We start from the raw sequence: 20,221 nt of genomic DNA, 5'->3' as shown, positions 1-20,221 counted from the left end.
TCTTCTTTGTGGCAACCCCTGAGATATTGGAACACTGCTATCATGTCTCCCCTAGTCCTTCTTTTCATTAAACTAGACATACCTAGTTCCTGCAATTCATATGTTTTAGCCTCCAGTCCCCTAATCATCTTTATTGCTCTTATCTGCATTCTTTCTAGAGTCTCAATATCTTTTTTACATCATGGCGACCAGAACTGAATGCAGTATTCCAAGTGTGGCCTTACCAAGGCATTACAAAGTGGTATTAACACTTCACGTGATCCTGATTCTATCCCTCTGTTTATGTAGCCTAGAACTGTGTTGGTTTCTTTGGCAGCTGCTGAACACTGCTGGCTCATATTTAAATGGTTGTCCACTAGGATTCCAAGATCCCTGTCACAGTTACTACTGTTGAGCAAGGTACCACATATACTGTACCTGTGCATTGTGTTTTTCTTGCCTAAATAGCAACCATACAGCTCTAACAAGTCAAAAAATTTCTATGGAGATTCTCAGTCATCCAGGTCATGGTTGTCTTAAAAGTGCTTTTTTAAGAGGCAACTGGATTTTTTGGTTTTTCTTTGAAGATGTTTCACTTCTTATCCAAGAAGCTTCTTCACCTCGGACTGGATGGTGGGGAATGGAAGGATTTATATTCCTTTTTTCATTGAGAAGTTGGAGTTCTGCAGGAACTTCCTGCCCTGTGTCCCTTTACTATTGAACACAGATGCAGGCGGTTAGGGAGGAGTCTGTGTTGTCTACATCTCAAACTGAAATACAAATGAGTCCTGTAGTCTGCAATTTTTCTGGAAATCCATTCATACTCCCACACTAGTTGAAAAGTGTTCAGCCCAAAATGCATAGCTAAACTTCTATGGAGATTCTCAGTCATCCAGGTCATGATTGTCCCAAAGGTGCTTTTTCAGGAGGCAACTGGGCTTTCTGGGTTTTCTTTGGGAAAAAAAGGAGGAGTATAAATCCTCCCATTCCCTACCATCCAGTCAGAACTGAAGAAGCTTCTTGGATGAGAAGCAAAATGTCTTCAAAAAAAAAAAAACAGAAAGTCCAGTTGCCTCTTGAAAAAGCACCTTTGGGAAAAGTCCAAAAAATATTAACAACATTGTACACAAAGAAATACGAAATGTTGCTAAGGAATTATATTCCTGTTGATTTTTAACTTTCTCGGGGATCTTCAATGAAGTCCGGATACCTTCCCTTTTTTTGAAAAAAATATTAAAATTTAAAAAACAGTGAATCCTAAAATTCCTAAACTGCCGTGTCTTCCTTACCAATTCCTGGGGACGGAGGCTGATGAGAATCCGTTCAGCATTCTCACTGTCGTGCCTGCTCTCCATCAGGGCTAGCAAAAGTTTGGAGGCATTATCCTGATAAAAAGACAGCAGACATGTATTGAAAGCACATGGATACTAAAATAATCCATCTTAACCTATTCCGTAAAAAAAAAAAATTGCCCTTCTTTCATTAAGGTACTTTGTAGTACAAATTCTGAATCAGCACATAAAGGTGAAGTCTAGACAAAATGCCTGCAATAGCTTTACATAAATGCCATAGTTCAATGATAGAGCATGTACTGTACAGATACTCCTCGACTTACAACCACAACTGAGCTCCAAATTTCCTTTGCCAAGCAAAACAGTTGCTAAGTGAGTTGTGTCCCATTTTACGACCTTTCTTGCCACAGTTGTTAAATGTACCACTGCAGTTGTAAGGTTAGTAACACGGTTGTTAAGTGAATCTGGCTTCCCCATTGACTTTGCTTGTTAGAAGATCACAAAAAGGTGATCACATGACCCCAGGACACTGCAGCCGTCATAAATAGAGGCCAGTTATCAAGAGCCCGAATTTTGATCACATGACCATGGGGTGCTGTAACGGCCATGTGAAAAATGGTCATAAGCTCACTTTTTTCAGTGCTTTGTAACTTTGAACCATCGGTAAACAAATAGTTGTTAAGTCAAGGACTACCTGTATGTGGTCTTTGGTTAAATGCATAGCCCCTCCTGCTAAAAAGGAGTATCAGGGCTGAACATTATTACCAATGTAAGGAAATAATTCTGCATTAGACAGAAGAATAGTCTTATGTGTTCACGTTATTTTATCAACTCTTCACACTCATAGCTTGCTTCCAATTTATATTCGGATAAACGGGTATGAATAAATATGTAAATGAAAAGGGAAACAATCATATGCATACTTTATATAAAAAGCTAGTTCTATCTAATCCCACGATCACAGAATAGGTAGATGTATTCCTTGCTATGTCTTTCATCCTTCCCCACCCCTTAAATGTATTTCTTGTTGCCCCATTTACCTTCAGCTGAAGAACCAAATCCATTCTATATTTGCAGAGCGGACTGATGTCATTGAGGATCAGGGCTGTGATTATATCGATGCCATTGGACTCATGGGTCACAATGCAGCTCTGTGGATTAATACATCGAGTTATCCAAATGGCTTGCAACTCATTACTGCCCCCAAATCCCTATTCCAGATGGTCAGAAATTACTGAAAACACTAATGTCTTGTTCAGCATCTTGAGCAAGAAATCAAAGCCAGTTCACTCTCCTCCTGGACAATTAATTTCTGTCAGAGTTGGTTGCATAAATTCAAATCCAGAAGCACACACAGATAACATGCAGCAGGACTCATTATGTTCTTTAGATACATAAGAATAGATAAATAAATGTATAATACCAACAGGTGGTTCTTCCAAGTAAACACAAAGCAGGAGAGTTACAGGCAAACACAAGCAATCAGTTTCATATCAGCGGATAAGCCCAGACAGACTGGTTGTTTACTTCTCAGAGCAGCAGACTGATTAAGTTTCTGTTTCAATTCTCTGCACAGACTCAGATCTGTTTAAGCTCCTGTTGGCTGACTTAACTGCTATGCCTATTCATTGGCTGACCTTGTTCCCATGTCTCGCACAGTCATGAATATTTTAACAATTTATTTCATTAAGAATCAATGTATTTTATCCACAAGTAGGATCACAGTACCTGGTTCTCATGGCAGGGTCCTTGGCAATATTCTGTCAGTGTCTCCAAAGTCTGAGTAATGAGGCCAACATTGTACTCATTGATATACAGCCCCAGTAAACCCAGCCGTCCTGTAGTGCTACCGCACATAATATCCAGAAATTGCAGTGTTTCACACACCAAATTGTAGTTGGTCTTATTATTCTGGCAGCGGAGAAAGTTCTGTAAGATATAGAGTAAAACGTTAACAGGCAAATGTCTATGGAGTTTCTCAGTCATCCAGGTCATGGTTCTCCCAAAGGTGCTTTTTCAAGAGGCAACTGGACTTCCTTTGTTTTTCCTTGAAGCTGTTTCACTTCTTAGCCAAGAAGCTTCTTCAGTTCTGACTGAATGGCGGGGAATGGAAGGATTTATATTCCTTGCAGTTATCTGGTCGGTAGCATTCTTTCTGAGAGTTGTTGAGGCCCCTTGGAGGTTTATCTGTGCCCTCAGGGTCACCTAAATAGTGCAAAGGGTGTGAAACCTTTTTGGGACTGCTGAAAGAATTGTGTTGTAAATAGGCCTTTTTACAGTGGGAAGAGATAGAAGATCTCTAGGAGGAGGGAGCCTAGAGTGATAGATACACTGCGATTTTGAACTCGTGACAGAGTTGCTAGCCCTAATTAGAGTCATTAAGTGAGAACTACCTATACATTATTCACTGCTCCAACTAAACAACAGGTAATTAGATATTCCTGCTGAAGTTATCAAATCACTGAAGTTACCAGAAGTTACCTAACCATGATACTCTATTCTCTGCAGAACACCTACCTGGAGATCCCGGTTGTGGTTTTCACACAGCAGCTGCAGGAAGCGAAGAATTGGCTCCATAATCAAGACTGACATACTCATTTCGTTATTCTGATTTCTGTCTCTTGCATCATGGGCTGAATGGAAGCCTACACCCATTGCATAACGGGATGATGGTGCATTAGGCAACATAAACGTTGTTACTCGTCCTGCAAACAAGAACTCTGATCATTTGCCAGCATGCATGCAGGCTGCTTTATTTATCTAAAAATGCTAAACCAAGATGTATCCTGCCCAACCTCTTTAAAGGAAGCCCTATCAGCATGCATCCCTGTTTATTCTTCTTCCTGTAAGAAAGCGGGCCTCTTTAAATTGTGTCAAAGACAAACAAAACATTCCTCTGACACTTCACTAAACAAACCTCTTTAAACTATGTAATGCAGAGATACAAGACGTATTTATTAATTATCCAAAGCCTAATAGGCACTGGGAAATTGAACTTGGAAAGTGTTTCAGGCTGACAATAATTATACCACCGGTCATCTATACACACAATAATTAGATGTTATTGTCAACCTATACTACTAAAGCAGTTTTTCAAGCAAAGCTGTGATTTGGTTTTCAGGAACTAAAGATGCTAAACTAGCAATGTCCAAGTACATCTTACATTTCTGAAAACCTAAAAGAAAAACACTATAAAAAAAATGGAAAAGAGAATGTTAATAAAATTCAGGACAGATATTACTTAAGAAATTGTTATTGCTCTCCAGTTTTGAAATCCAAGGATTAATTGTTATGGGGCTAAGAAATGCTCAGAGATAGTTACGATTCAGACAGACTTAAGATTTCCCGAGCCAAACTGTCAGATCAAACAATATCATTTCTCACATACCTTTGCTGTTGTGATCAGGAGAATCCTTGTCTTCTGTAGGCTTGTTGCCAATATCACTCATATTCACTGTCACGGTGGACTTAACTTCTTGCTGTGCCTTCTTCATCCGGTCATGAACAACTTTAAAGAACTTTTCTGACTTTTTATCACTGGTCATCAAGTTATAGAATGATTTCTTCAGAGAGAGGCAAAAAGAGCAAAAATGGGTGCAATGATTATACTTTCCTAAACTGGTACCTCCAAATGTGTTGATCTCACAATTTAAAACATTAGGAGAGCATTTGATAATTCTCCATATTTTGTTAGATCATCATCAAGTGGCCCCATAGATGTTAAACTCCACATTGATGTTAACATCAAGGTAAAGGTAAAGGTTCCCTTCGCACATATGTGCTAGTCAGTGGTGGGTTCCGGATTCTGTTCTAACCGGTACGGTTGGAACAGCCCCAGCGTCATCCACATGCACGCATGCGCACACTTGTGCGGTGCATGCATACATTGTACTTGCCTGCACGCTTCCGTAAGCCTCCGTGACGCTCCAGCTGCTCGAAGGAGCGTCACGCAGGCGCCATACGCACCGTATGCATGCACGGAAGCGCCAAAAGCTTAAAGCACAGGTAAGGAGTGAGGGAGGGCGGGTGGACCCTCCCGAGCACCGTACCGGAACGGTATCCAGTGCTCTGGGCTGGCTCCGGTACGCCTATACCGGAGTGTACCGCCTGCAACCCACCACTGGTGCTAGTCGTTCCCGACTCTAGCGGGTAGTGCTCATCTCCGTTTCAAAGCCGAAGAGTCAGCGCTGTCCGAAGATGTCTCCATGGTCATGTAGCCGACATGACTAAATGCCAAAGGCACACAGAACGCTGTAACCTTCCCACCAAGGATTCGAACTGCTGACCTTTCTGATCGACAGGCTCAGCGTCTTAGCCACTGAGCCACAGCGTCCCTTAACATCAAGGCTTCGGTCAATTGAGGCTTTTAGGTAATTATTTTAGTAAGTTAGAAAACATACAAACTGGGTTGCCAACTGTGCTGTGTGCCACATTCCCTAGTAATGATAAGAATAGTACCAGTTTGGACACATTTTGCCAGTATGCCACAAACACAATGATAGCATGTTTCACCCAAGCAAGTCCACTCTATTGTGGCTAAAGCCTCTGCCACAGAGATTACATTTGTAAGACAACCTCCTATTGCTGGCATGTTACCAACTAGGAAGTACATACAGTACACCGATTCATATTCAGGGTGCAGATATGCAGGTCGCATTTCATATTATGATGAATTGTCTCTTTGAATAGCAAAGAAAATGCTATTCCTCCTGGTACTACAATCGTGTTGAATTAATACTTGGCTGTCTAGTCCTCACTGTAAAATTTAGCAGATAAATAATATTATGTCTCATCACCATACTTCCTCAGAAAATGCTGGTTTCAAATCTTAGAGGTATAGCAATTCATTATGGAATAGGAAAAGTACTTTATTATTCTTTAAATACATGCATATGTTTATAATAGAACCAATAGATATAATCAGCCGGACATACTTTTTTTTCCAAAATAAAGGAGGCTGAAATAGAAAATGTTGAATTTGTCCTAGCAAGCCCTAAAGAAGCCAGCAGAGGGAGCACATGTTATTTGAGAAAATGAATTATGCAGTTACATTTCTGACAGACGCAATTAAAAAAACATTTGATTAAATGTTGGATCTGATGCTGTATCCCACACTTAGGGGGCATTAGAAGTTATTCTGAATTTGCAATGCACCAGAACCATCATGGAAACAAATGTAATACCTGTATCTCTGTGTTGCCACCATCAAGCATTCGAATAGCCAAGCGAATGCTCTCCTGAAAAATCTTCTCGTTTTTGGTGTTCATGATAAGGTCAGATACCAGCTTGGTAGCACCTTCTCTGTCCAGTCGGCACTGAACAGCAGCAATGACTGACCAGTCCTGGTCTTGTCCTGTATGAAAACAAACATTAAAGAGAAAGGAAGCCAAGTTTAAAATATATAGCCAAATTGTAAGGGGAGAAAAGCTGACATACTGGGTAATGTATCTCCTTTGGATATGCAAATGTTATGTTTCATTAACTCTTTGTCTCAGGCAGCATATATAACTATTCAAGAAAAAAGGGCAAAACCACCAATGCAATTATTAGATGCTACACCCCATCTTTATTTATACACATCAAGGTGGTACACTTTAATATTTACACTTTTTATTTTCTCCACAATAACAACCCGGAAAGGTAAATTGGACTGACAGTGCCTGAGCCAAAATCACCCAGTTAGCTTCTGAGCCTAAGGGAGCACTAGAATGCATCATCTCCCAGTTTCTGGGACTAAGGAGCACTAGAACACATTGTCTCCTGGTTTCTGGGCCTAAGGAAACACTAGAACACATTGTCTCCCGGTTTCTGGGCCTAAGGAAACACTAGAACACATTGTCTCCTGGTTTCTGGGCCTAAGGAAACACTAGAACACATCGTCTCCCGGTTTCTGGGCCTAAGGAAACACTAGAACACATTGTCTCCTGGTTTCTGGGCCTAAGGAAACACTAGAACACATTGTCTCCTGTTGTCTGGGCCTAAGGGAGCACTAGAACACAATCTCCCAATTTCTAGTCCAACACTTAAACTAAACTGGCCCCTCAAGTAAACTGAGTGCATTATTAGCCACCTAAGTAGTAGCCTGAAAACAATTTGCATTCATAAAGATTATTTGCAATAATCATCACATAGCTTTCAGTCTGTCCTCTGTGTGATCAAAAATAGCTCCCAGAGTAAACTTGCAATGGGGGAAATCCTTTTACAGCCCTTCGTATCTCAGTATTACAACATATGTTTTGCACACAAAAGATCCCAAATATAATATTTAACATTAAATGTAAACATGAGTTGGAAGGATCAATAATTGGAATAAACAGAATGCAATATATCAGTCATTAAGGTGTGATTAGAATCAGGGATATTTATTACTTTATTAAATTATATACCCATCTCACTCTTGAGTAACTCTGGATATATTCCTGAGTTATGGAATCTTACTGAGTGACTTTAGACTAATCGCTATCTCTCAGTTCAAGTTAACATACAGGGTTTTTCTAGTAGAGAAAATATGTGGGAGAAAATGCTATTTTCAGCTTGAACTCCCAAAGAAAAGATAGGATATAAATCTAGTTAATAAACATATATTTACTTAAAAAATAAACAAACTTGGAAACATTATTCAGTATCAGCTGCATACAATTTCTTTTGCCAATTGGCAGAATAAAACTCAAGACTGCATTTGTTGGAAACATGCAGAAGAGGCCTTTATCCTGCAGTGGATAGACCATGGGTAAAATGATGAAGATGATGACAGTTAAGTAGCAAAAAAACAGTAGTTGAAGATATGTGTATAAGGAAGAAAATCAAAGAAGAAATGGGAGAAGATACAACTTAATACTAATTCACCACTTACCAATACCAGAAGAGTCAACAATTTCCCCTTTGGAGCCAGTTTTTTTGGTCTGCAAATAATTAGCCAGAAGCATTTTCCTCAATGTATTGCCCTAGCATTAAAAAAAGAAACTTGGTCAATCTTATGTTTTTTGCTGAATGTTTTTTTCTAAAGAATCTGATTCTTGGAGATAAAAGCATGAAGGACAAGCTAATCGAGTGCATAGAACTTCGGTTTCTGGAGGCCTTACATCCAGGAAAACTACTGTCTTCATCTTAAAAGTTTCATTGTTCTCTGAATGGCCGGTGTGAAAAGAGAGCACTAACGCAGCCATGAATCAAATGTATATCCTGCAAAGTTTTGTACAGACTTATTTATCGTAAAGAGCTTTGATTAAGAGAAGGCTCAAGCATAATTATTTACCCAGAAAACACAATAAAGACATGACAAAAACATATTTGGCAAATAGACTTTATACCCATGTAAAAATAAGCATTCTTAACTACTCACCCTGTCTCCACATTTGTTCCTTTTCACCAGCATTTGCTGCAATGTCCTCAATACTTTGATGCAAAGCTTCTCTTCAGTTGCCATCAGATCTTTAGTGTGTTGGATTAACCTAGATGGTGGGGGGTGGGGGTGGAATGAATTCACACCATAATCCTTCTACACAGAAATATAGTATTCACTCCACCACAGATAAAAACTAGCTGTGTTAAGAAATAGTCTGGATTCTTTACTTAAATGGGCACGTTAATATAATTGTCTCAGCTCTGCCAAGTTCTATAATCTATTTACTCCTCTTCCCAGTATATTCCCTCTGCTTTTTCTGTTTCTTCTGACTCCTATTTTTCAGCATGATGGCATGACATCTGCTCAAAACTGAAATGGTTATTTGATATAATCTAACTTGGTTACTGTAACTGGATCAGGAGGAGCATACAGCTGAAGGCTCCAATTCAATAAATCAACAAATAGGCCCTAGTCTCATAAAAAAATTATGAGCAATAATGACACAAGTTGGGAATGTTCCTCAAAGTCTACATTTTTCTATAGCAAGAGAGCCTACTTACTTAGAGAGAAAGCCACCACTTTCACAACGTTGATAGGCCTCAGTCCCTTCCATGAAAAGTAGTTCTGGACAGTGCAGGACATCCACCAGGACTGAGAGTTCAGCTTCAACCAGAGGTTGCAAGCGCTCCTCTAGGGCATTGATAATGTCCTGTAATGGCATAGCATTTTCAGTGTAGAGCTATTATTTATTTGTAAATTCAAACTAATGTTTTGTGATCCTGAGATTACCCTGTAAGCAATGTAAAGCTCTTAGAAGTGCCTCTCTCCAAATAAGTGGAAGCAAAACAGATACACAAAGTAAGCCAGAGTCTGCTAAATTTTATTTATTTATTTAAAACATTGATATGACTACTCAACTCAACCAAGGTATTCTGAAAGGCTTAAAACCATGGTTCTCAACCTTTTTTCACCACAGACCCTCTTAAATACCTTTTGTGGCCACGGACTATAGCCACTGACCATCAAGATTTAACTCAAGATTTAAATTATAACATTTCTTCAAGCTTTTGCGGAGCCCCTGTGATGACCCGAGGGGTCTGTAGACCACAGGTTGAGAACCACTAGCTTAAAAATAAGCAGAAACAAAGCCTAACAATAAAAATACAAAACTACAATATATGTACACCAACAAACAACCACAAACAATACAATAATAAAATATCAACCCAAGCAATTGGAATACCATCAATCAATCAGACCTATCAGCACATTGCAACCCAATTCCTGGGGAATATACACAAATTATCCCAGGTTCTGGAATATAGAAGTATAGAATTTGAGTTACTCCAGAGGATCTGTTGTGCCCTGCCACCGGCCGCTCCAGTAGCCGAATCAGATGAGGAGGAGATGTGGGAGTCAGGGTCAGGATCTGGGCATCCTGAGCGCTCGGGGGGGAGGGGAGATGGAATGGAGCTGTCAGAGAAAGACAAACAGAGGCAGAGGCAGCCGTCTGTCAGCCCTCAGATGGAGAATCAACAGCCCTCAGGAGGTGATGGAGGTGGCTGATGAGGAAGAACAGCTGGACCCAGTGCCTGACACGTGGCTGCACAGAAGGCAAAGGAGAGGAGAGCAGTGGAAATCTGTGGGCCGATCCTTGGGACGGAAGAGCCACCACTGTTAGCGAAGCCCCACCCTAGCTCTGGAGATAAAAGGCAGGGGGTGGAAATGAATAGATGTGGCAGACAACTATTCATCTCCCTGCCGGACAGATTTGTTAGCCTGCGTTGAGAGAGAAACATTTTTTTTTGCTGGGGCTGCTGGCACTCCTAATAAAAGAATCATTTATTTAAATACAGAGGGTGTCAAGATTCCGATAGATGCCCTAATTAAATTAGACAGACAGAGGGCTTGTCGTGTTTGGAGAGTCAAAACAGGATCATTTAAATTCTTGTTTTTGTGAAATGCCTGATTAAGGAGAAGCATATAGTGGTCCTTCAAAACCAGTATGACTTTGTACCTGCAACTTCTCAATGATGTTCTTGTAGTCCCACTGATTGGTTGTAGCTGAAACCCGAGGGAAAGTACGGGATGCTGTCTTATAGTTGGAAGCATTCCTTTGGGCATTGCTAATAGAACTGCTGTTTAGCAGGGAGCTGACATGAGCATCCAGATCCATGGGTAAGGAAATGGACCGGCTTTTTGCTAAAAGAACAAAACATTTATGTTGAGGAAAATGTTTTAAGTATAGCACTGATGACAAGGATGATACTGGGGTTCAGTAAACTGGCCATCATACAGCAATCTTGGTCATTCTACCAAATTATATAAAATAAAGATCACACCCCAAAAAATAAAGGTCACATTGTACTGTACACAGTGTTAATTGCATGCTCAGACAATTCTCACAATTTTTAATCTGCTATATAATGCAGAAATTTTCCATTCTTTCCTCACTTGTAAATTGTATTATTCAAGGATGGACAAAACATTTGTGCTGCTTTCCTTATATTTATATATTTATTTATTTATTACAATTTATATGCCACCCATTGAAGCAACTTTTGATGGCGACAGTGCGTGTTAATGTGTTTTTACAATGGCAACTATATATAACTCCCACTCTCCATTTTATATAGCTGAAATGAAAAAAAGGGTGGGGACTTGATGCTGCTGATGATTTATTGATTATTACTATTATGATGTATTCTGTAATCAAATCTATGCCTTTTGAAGCAGCTTCCCCTGGCGGATCTCAGAAAGATCCCCTCTTCTTTCCAAGCAATGAATAGATGTTGCTATTTAATATAATACAATACAATAGTAGAGTTGGAAGGGACCTTGGAGGTCTTCTAGTCCAACCACCTGCCTAGGCAGGAAACCCTATACCGTTTCAGACAAATGGCTATCCAACATCTTCTTAAAGACTTCCAGTGTTGGGGCATTCACAACTTCTGTAGGCAAGCTATTCCACTGATTAATTGTTTTAACTATCAGGAAGTTTCTCCTCAATTCTAAGTTGCTTCTCTCCTTGATTAGTTTCCACCCATTGCTTCTTGTTCTACCCTCAGGTGCCTTGGAAAATAGTTTGACTCCCTCTTCTTTGTGGCAACCCCTGAGATATTGGAACACTGCTATGATGTCTCCCCTAGTCCTTCTTTCTATTAAACTAGACTTACCAACCATAGCCAAAGTGCGAATACAAGTTTCCACTGAACTCTTTTGCTGCTGCTGCAGCCAAGGACATTCCAAAAGTCTCATGGTAGATTGGAGGAGCTGCACCACAATAGTCTGGTGTGTCTGAAAGAGAGAGGAAACATGTAAGGGTTTCTGCTGAAATCCTGCTTTTATTTCCACTGCAGCTCCATCCAGGGGAGAAAAGACCCACATTTTTTTAAAAATGCAAATGCGGTATGGGACATGACTCAGGTCTGAAATAATAATTAGGCAATTAATACTTTGTCCCACTCTGGGACAGTTAACTGATGGCAATTAATTTGTCCCAGTCCAAGATATTCTTCTCTAGTGAAGAAGTCACTAATGACATTCACAGAGAAGGCAAAACCTGAATGGGAAAAATGGCACAAGGGAAAAGATTAACACTTTCTGTATTGATCTAATTAGCTATCGTTATTTAAAAACAAGTAAGCTGAGATATTCAGTTATGGATTCACCCTCTCACTCACCCTGTTTTATCATCTAATAACAACTTAAAAGTGACTACTGTTAAATTAGCACTTTAAACTGAATCCAGGATCAACTCAATTACAAATTGCCATTTTAAAACTAAGATCAAAAGATTTAAAAAGTCTATATATTAGTGAATGTGAAGATTATTCTGCTTCTCGGGATCTTTTTTCATCACAAAAGAAACATGTAGCAATTTAGTATTGTCGACAGATGTCATATTTCAGAGTTATCAGGAGTGGACACATTCTATTATGTTTCAAACAATTATTCTTACTTACAAAAGGAAATGGAAAATAGATTCAACCATTGTAAGGTTTCAATTGTACCTGTAGGGAAGTGCTATTCTCAGAGAAGGGGGAACTGAAGAATGCATTGATTGTGTCGAGCACCACAGTCAGCACATATTTCTCCAAGGCAGAATCTGACAAGCGCTTTTCACGTTTCTTGCATACCTGGAGGTAGAAATAAACCAAAATTTGAACATTAAGCATCTCCTCATTATCAACTAAACAAATCCTTACAGCACTTTTATCCTAGCATTAGTCCCATGCTGCAGGAGGAGCTGCTGGTGTGATGGAATTGCCTTTCATGCATCCTAATCATTTGTTGGCAGAGATGAGCATTTGCAGTTTACGGTGTTACAAAACTTAACCACGGATTAGTTCGTTCAGAGAGCTAAACAGTTCCACAGTGCAATGAGTACAGGAGACAAGAGAAGCTTTTTGTCTGCTGTATGGCATCAATCTTCTCTGAAGGCAAACCTTGGCAGAGAGTTCCTAGGGCTGTGCCTTCTGCCAAGCAGGAATAAATGTGTCTAACCTGTGATCCCAATAGGGCAATGTAATAAAACATTATCTTGTTCAAAGAATGGCATTCTAACCTCTGGCACACTGAGCATATGAAAAGCTGAGTTCTTGAACTCGGCACTCCGTTATCCCACAGCGGAGAGCCAGGTATCCAGAGGGACTTCACAAGCAAGGCATGATGATGGCAACTGCATAGGTAGGCTTCTAATTTTAATATTCGAAGGTCTACTGCATTAGAATAGCTAGTTGTCATGGCCAACCTCTTTGTAAAAGAGTACACATAACCAGAGAGCATTGCTTTGTTTCCCTATAGAAGGAAAGCCATGGTCATTAGTCTATGGTGGGGGTAAAATCAGGACTCTGATAGCACTTTTTTGGATTATTATTCTTTTTAAAGGGCTATGCTTTCATGAGCGACAGCAACTTCATCATCTCAGGGTACCCTAATGAAAAGTATAACAAAAAATAGTTTGGGTTCAATGAATTATAATATAGGGGCTTTGGGGGCGACCACAATTTTATATAAATATATGAATAGCCTTTCTGGATCAGACAATTAGCTACTTAAGAGTAGCCAACTAGATACTTCTGGGATACTCAGAGGAAGAGATGAGACAAGTTTCTTGCCCAACACTGTTCCCTACAACTGGTATGCACTCCCAAAACTGGAGCTGCTGCCTCCCTTTTTTTCTGCTTTTGGTTATGGTTAGTTAATAATGAATCATAATCATAATGTTTATGATTATAATTAATGATAATTAGTCCTAATGAATCATTAATCATCTTTAAGGAATCACTAAGGACTCACTAATGGAAGTGACTGAATCTATTTTTTATTGATGAGTAACCAAGCACTTTTAGCATTGAGACTAATCAGTTACTATGTAGGAAGCTCTTTTCACTAATTATTAAACTAGTTCAAATTTCCCCAGTCTGATATCCTTTGCATATGTTTTGGACCAATTTGGACAAAGTTGGAGGTATCAATTTATGTACCTCTTCACATATTTGGGGCCAAAGGATTTTCTCATAAATTTCAAGACTTACCCTAGCCATGTCAAGGGTGAAGTTCTCAAACAGTGTCCAGATGTGGTTGCTGGTATAGATTTCCTTCATCTCCACCTCTGTGTCTACATAGCAATGATTGACAAAATTGACATATGCAATTTTCACCTGAAAGAGTAAAAGAGGCTTGGATTAAAAGACTGGGCATGTTGCAAGAATAGAACCAAAGCTCCTATGCATTCATCACTCTTTGGGGGGGGGGGGGAGATAGTGTTTTATTCTTTATTAGCACCATTTATGGTCTTGAGAAAATTATCTACATCTGTAAAAATCAAAACAGGGACTTGGCCAAGTAGCAGTTTGTAAAACAATCATCAATCTGTCAGCTGCTTTTGTCTGAAAGATGACAGGGTATCAAGGAAATAAATCCATTTTATTATTGTAAAGAGCCCCATACTGAAGATAAGGCTGAAAAATAATACCATAATCTTCATGATTCATATACCTCTGGTGGCCTCTCTAGTAAGGACGATAACTGGGCAACTTAATTGCAAGACAATTTACTCCTACAACACCCTTAAATTCTTCAAAGAGATAGAATTATGTGAGTTGATAGAGAGATCTTACTATTAGTCTTTCATTCTTATAATTACTGGCTATAAAGTCACCCAGTGGTAATTGGACAGGACTTTTCTAAACCTGGCCAGTCTTTACAGGTCATTGTTTTCTTAATTTGGCAAACGTATCTGTTATGCACAAGCATAGGTGACATATATCTAAGAAAACACATTTTCTTCATATAGAGCCTGGCCTCATTACATGAGGATAGAAACCCAGAATCATATGGTAACTACAAAGCTCTTTGTCAGCCATAGATGACATCTACTGTTCATCCTTCCATTACCTCGGTAATGCAGTCTTCGTGAGTGACTACTCGCACCACATCCTCCAAAGGAAGCAGGGATGTGCATTTGATCTCTGTATATACATTTTTGCCTTCAGCACAAGCAGCCAGCAAATCCACCAGAGAGATATGGTACATGAGGGGACTGTTCTCCTCTATCCCATCCTGAGCTGCTGTCATCATCTCCAACATGTTGGCGAGGGATGTCTTATCATTATAGAACACCACAACATCGTCTCCGGCATTGGTAATCTATAGGAAAGACACAAGGCATCTAAGCAAAAGAACAAGACTCTGCTTAAATATCTACTTTGTAGCTCTCTTCAGCCTACTTCTCATGTGCTATAACCTGCTCATTGGTTTGAGCTCAATCTCTGGTGATTACATCTCTGTTCTGCCTTGGCAAAAATTCACCATTACATCTTTTTAGACCATTCTTTCAATTTTTCAATCTAATGCATAGCCCTGAATAGGGGCTTCAAATACTAGCCAGGTACAAGCATGCTTAACTTTTTCAGGATCAATCAAAGTCAGCTAGGCCCTACCACTTTTTCGATAATATCATAGTAGAATTTACTCATAATACATACAGAGCAAATCTACTAACAGGAGGTATCTTCCTATATTGAATCTTTTTTTCCTCTTTTTCCTTATTTTTAAGACAGTGTGGTCTGAAGCTCCTGGGATTGAGATAACCGTAGCAGCCTGTGATCCTTGCTTCTTTGGCTCCAGGTACAGTACATCTGTATCCTTCTAGAATATTATTTTCTCCTAAATTTCATTGTATGGGGGAAGTATACAAATACTGTCAGATAAATAAAACTCTATGTCTTGGCATTAGCTGTCCTGGGATAAAATATGAGAGAATTGTTATGCAACAGCTACGCTTCCAATTTACAGATTTTAAAAATCCTAATACAAATTTGTATTTCCCCTGGCAGGGGGAAGAGTAAACTACACCAAGGAGAACCTAAGTCTTTTCAAAATTGGTGACTTTAAAATGCTTGCTGGTAAAACTCTGGGAATTGAAGTCTACAGATGTTAAGTCTGAAAAACAGTGAATCAGAATGGTTCTTATACATTACTATACTGCTTAACAGAAGTATCCCCATCCTGGTTCTACATCTTTTCCACCACAATCTCCATCATCCCTGACCATTGACTAGTCAAGCTGAGATCGAATGAGCCTTCTGGTAAAAATATATGAAAAAGATGGTCGCAAAACAGCAAGCAAGAATAGAAGGGATGGGAAATGGGCATGAATATTTGAACATCTGGATGTGGCATCTGTTGCACTGAGTAATGGCATTCAGCATTACAGCTCTGTTCGTTTTATGTAATTTGGCAACCATTTTATATACGGGAATCAATGTACAGAGTAAGTATATGGATTACAAAATTGAAAAAGAAATGGTTACGTTAAATAAATACTACACTGTCAAGCTTCTAAATTGCTTAATGTGTCCCTATAGATTTTATTTATTAATAGCCATTTAACAAATCAACTCCCAGTTTGGAAGACTGTAACTTTAGGTTCACCAGGGTTCAATCCTTCATTATGAAAACTTGACACCTGATTACAAGATCAGACAAGCTCTGCCTTGTATATGTTATTTTTCCAAGGCTCATTTTTACTATCTGTAAAAACCTGCAGTATCTTAAGATACCGTACTATCTTAATACTTTGTATTTCTTGTTTCAGGAAGGTTGAGCAAAAGGTTTGAGGAACAAATATTTCCTGAAGTTCTTGAATGCAGGAATGGGGATAGTCCAAATCAGAGCCTCACCCTGCAATTTCTCCCTGCTAGTCTACAATGGCTACCCCTTATTTATGTGTAAACATTTCCCAGTCTGTTTCTATGTATTTTATCCACTTTTCTACCCTCTTTCCAAGAGATCTGGAATCTCACCTCAGTCATGATCATGTCCTGGCATTTCTTAATGTACTTTCCCTCGGCCTTGATGATAGTGTGAAGAAAGTCAAGATACTGAACATGTCGCCCATGTGTAGCCAGACAATGGATGAAATGTTGTAGCACCCCTTCGCTGATCTCAGAGCACAGCTGGTAATTGTTTAGAAAGATGTGCTGCATTGTCTCTGCCTCCATAAGCTGACAAGAAAAAATTGCCATCACTCATATGTATCGAAACCTGATGTGTAATGTGTAGATTAGATACATTAAGTAAAACATTTGGAAGAGCTTCCATAGACACTCCAGAATTTGCTAACAAACTGTAGTTTTTAACATGAGAGAAAATACAAATCATTCAATACATGGGAAGTAATAATATGATGAAAATTAAATAAAGTTAATTTTTAATAACATTCAATTCAAATAATTAATATTTTTGTCTTAAATTCCAACCATCCCTCTCAGTACATTATTTAAAAGCTGATTGGAGCCTTTGGCTCAAAAGGGATTATGCACTACCATGTTTCCCTGAAAAGAAGACAGGGTCTTACTGTATTTTTCGGAGTATAAGACACACCAATGTTTTGAAGAGGCAAATTTTTTGAAAAGGTAGGGAGGTAGACAGAGGGAGAGAGAGGGAGAGAGAGAGAAATACAGTAGGTAGGTAGGGAGAGGGAGAGAGTAGGTAGGTAGCTAGATAGAGGGAGGGAGAGAGGGAAATACAGTAGGTAGGTAGGGGGAGTAGGTAGGTAGATAGAGGGAGAGAGAGAGAAATACAGTAGAGAGGGAGGGAGTGAGAGAGAGTGAGAACGTAGGTAGGGAGAGGGAGGGGGAGAGAGAAATACAGTAGGGAGGGAGGGAGAGAAAGAGTAGATAGGTAGGTAGAGGGAGAGAGGGAGAGATAAAAACAGTAGGGAGGTAGGTAGGGAGAGAGAGAGAAGGTAGGTAGGTAGGTAGATAGAGGGATAGAGAGAGAGAGAAAAATATAGTAGATAGGGCGAGAGAGTAGGTAGGTAGGTAGATAGAGGGAGAGAAAGAGAGAAATACAGTAGGTAGGTAGGGAGAGAGAGAATAGGTAGGTAGGTAGATAGAGGGAGAAAGAGAGAGAGAGAGAAATACAGTAGGTAGGTAGGGAGAGAGAGAGAGTAGGTAAGTAGGTAGATGTTTTCAGGTGTATTTATCCATGTGCTGGAGAAGAAAATCACTGACAACCTGCAGCACCTAAGTCTGTTTCTGCTGGCACAGCACTTGATCAATGTAATTCTCATCAATCACCCTAACTAAAGAGCTTTCCAAAAGGGGGGAGGTGGGGGTGATAAAGTTTTTGAGCTCTGCAAACCTCCCCAAAATGGGCCCGTTTTTTTTTTCAAATAAAAGGCATGAATAGCAGGGGGGGGCTTGCAGAGTGCTCCTGGGGGGTTGGGGTGCAAAAAATGGCCTGTTCTTCGCAAAAACTGGCCCGTTTTTTGTCAAAAAAATTGCATGCATAGCTTTAAGGAGGCTTATAGAGTGCTGCTGGCAGCTGGGGGGGGCAAAAAAAGGCCCATTTTTTGCTCATTTCTGCCCTCCCCAGCCCCCAGGAGTTCTTTGAAAGCCTCCATAAATGGCCATTTTGGTGAAGGGATGGGGTTTCGGGAGGCAAAAAATGCTGTATTCGATGTATAAGACGCACCCAGATTTTCAGCCCCTTTTTTGAGGAAAAAGGCGCGTCTTATACTCTGAAAAATACGGTATTTTCTTTTGACCCCCGAAATAAGCACTTGGCCTTATTTTTTGGGGAGTTAATATTTTTCAGGTGTAGAAGGCGGTGAGCGTGACCACCTCGTGGCTGCTACTGTGTTGCAATATTTTCGGGGAGGTCTTATTTTCGGGAGAACAGGGTAACTTAATCATCTTAATCATCTTTTTTATTTTTCATCTGTTTATTTAGTATAAACTCTCAGGAAAAGGCCAATTTCCCATCTCTTCTGGTTACCACGGTCAGGTGCAACTTCAAAATGTTGTGAGAATAAAAAAGAAGGTGGAAAGTAAAGCACCCACCTCAGATGTCTTCTGAGATCATTCCACTGAGTGGAATTGTCTTTGTTTGTGTGGGGACATGACCACAGAGCAGCCAGAGAAATGGTCACATAAGAAGCAGCTTAGCCACAAAAGAAAAGTCACAATGGTAAACATCTCAGAAGAGACCCTGCCTAATTTCTTGGGTTGTAAAAGTGAAAAAGGAGAAAAGCACTTCCAGGTTTGCAAGATTCTTCTAATGTAAAAGGTAAAAGTAAAGATAAAGATTTCACCCTGTCCAGTCATTTCCAAGGTGTGATGCTCATCTCTGTTTCTTAGCCAAGAGAGCCAGCTTTATCCAAAGACACTTCCGCCATCATGTGGCCAGCATGACCATATGCTGAGGCACAAGGAATATTGTCTCCCAATGTAATCTTACACTAAATAAAATAAGTACATCTGGTCATGCTTCCTATCTGGACTACCACATTAGTCCGGCAGCTTATTAAATTGATATGCCTATTGAAGGGCTTGTGTTGTATTTTTATGTTTCCCACCTCAAAATAGCAAGATATTATACTATCTCTTTTCAACAGACAAGGTCAAAGGGGTCACCCAAGGAGGAATCCAAGCATTTAAAAAATGCAATTCATATTTCATAAATAACTGTATTCTTTGCAATGGCTCAGCTTTTTAAAAAACAAAAAGTCCATATTAGTTTGGCTTTAGGGGTAATATATGATATTGTGCCACCTGAGCTGGACCTATAGGTCCACCTGCATCATCTTCATTCTCTGCAACCCTTTGAAATGTTTTTTGCTACTACCTGAGGTTGTAATAGCAACATCAGTATTTTTAGGGCACGTTAATGTCCTACTTACCATTCTGAGAAAAGCAGCCTTCCTCAGAAAAGGCTATTGTAATAGAGGTCCTTATGGGCAGCATCTGCAGAGAGCAACTAATTTAAAATTTAAACATTGTTTGCCACCAAGGCAAAATTTCTCTGACACAATTTTATTCAGAGAGCCTTGCTGAGCAGTTTGGAAAGCAAAGTCTTAGGAGTGCTGCCAACTGCTTTTCTGTAAGCTAGTGGGCCGTAGTGACAGCTGCAGTAGCTAGAGCGACTCTGAAAAAGACATGGATGTAGGAATTATGATTGGACCTCTCAGCAGCAGATGGGAAGCAAAGTCTGTTGCCCTTCTCAACCTGCTATGTGAATCACATGATTCATTATGACTAAACTGCAAGCCCAGCCCCTACTTGGCCTTATAAATCATTTGAAGCAATGAAGC

General features: G+C 39.7%; 1 protein-coding gene across 1 annotated transcript in view; it reads right to left on the bottom strand.

Annotated features, from left to right (window-relative positions):
* The window catches only part of ITPR3 (inositol 1,4,5-trisphosphate receptor type 3), a 128,435-nt gene that overhangs the window by 25,829 nt on the left and 82,385 nt on the right, over window positions 1–20,221 (bottom strand). The window contains 16 exon segments of the mRNA XM_081948825.1: window positions 1,269–1,364; window positions 2,312–2,422; window positions 3,000–3,200; window positions 3,789–3,976; window positions 4,660–4,834; window positions 6,455–6,624; window positions 8,125–8,215; window positions 8,614–8,722; window positions 9,177–9,325; window positions 10,634–10,818; window positions 11,793–11,913; window positions 12,630–12,755; window positions 14,157–14,282; window positions 15,019–15,270; window positions 16,929–17,130; window positions 17,132–17,231. Of these exon segments, the coding sequence (XP_081804951.1) occupies window positions 1,269–1,364; window positions 2,312–2,422; window positions 3,000–3,200; window positions 3,789–3,976; window positions 4,660–4,834; window positions 6,455–6,624; window positions 8,125–8,215; window positions 8,614–8,722; window positions 9,177–9,325; window positions 10,634–10,818; window positions 11,793–11,913; window positions 12,630–12,755; window positions 14,157–14,282; window positions 15,019–15,270; window positions 16,929–17,130; window positions 17,132–17,231 (2,402 nt within the window).

The sequence above is a fragment of the Natrix helvetica genome, assembly GCF_964273705.1.
Source record: "Natrix helvetica genome assembly, chromosome: 3".
Taxonomy (NCBI): Eukaryota; Metazoa; Chordata; class Lepidosauria; order Squamata; family Natricidae; genus Natrix; species Natrix helvetica.
The sequence above is the reverse complement of the archived record's forward strand: the minus strand, read 5'-3'. Positions and strand labels throughout refer to the sequence as shown.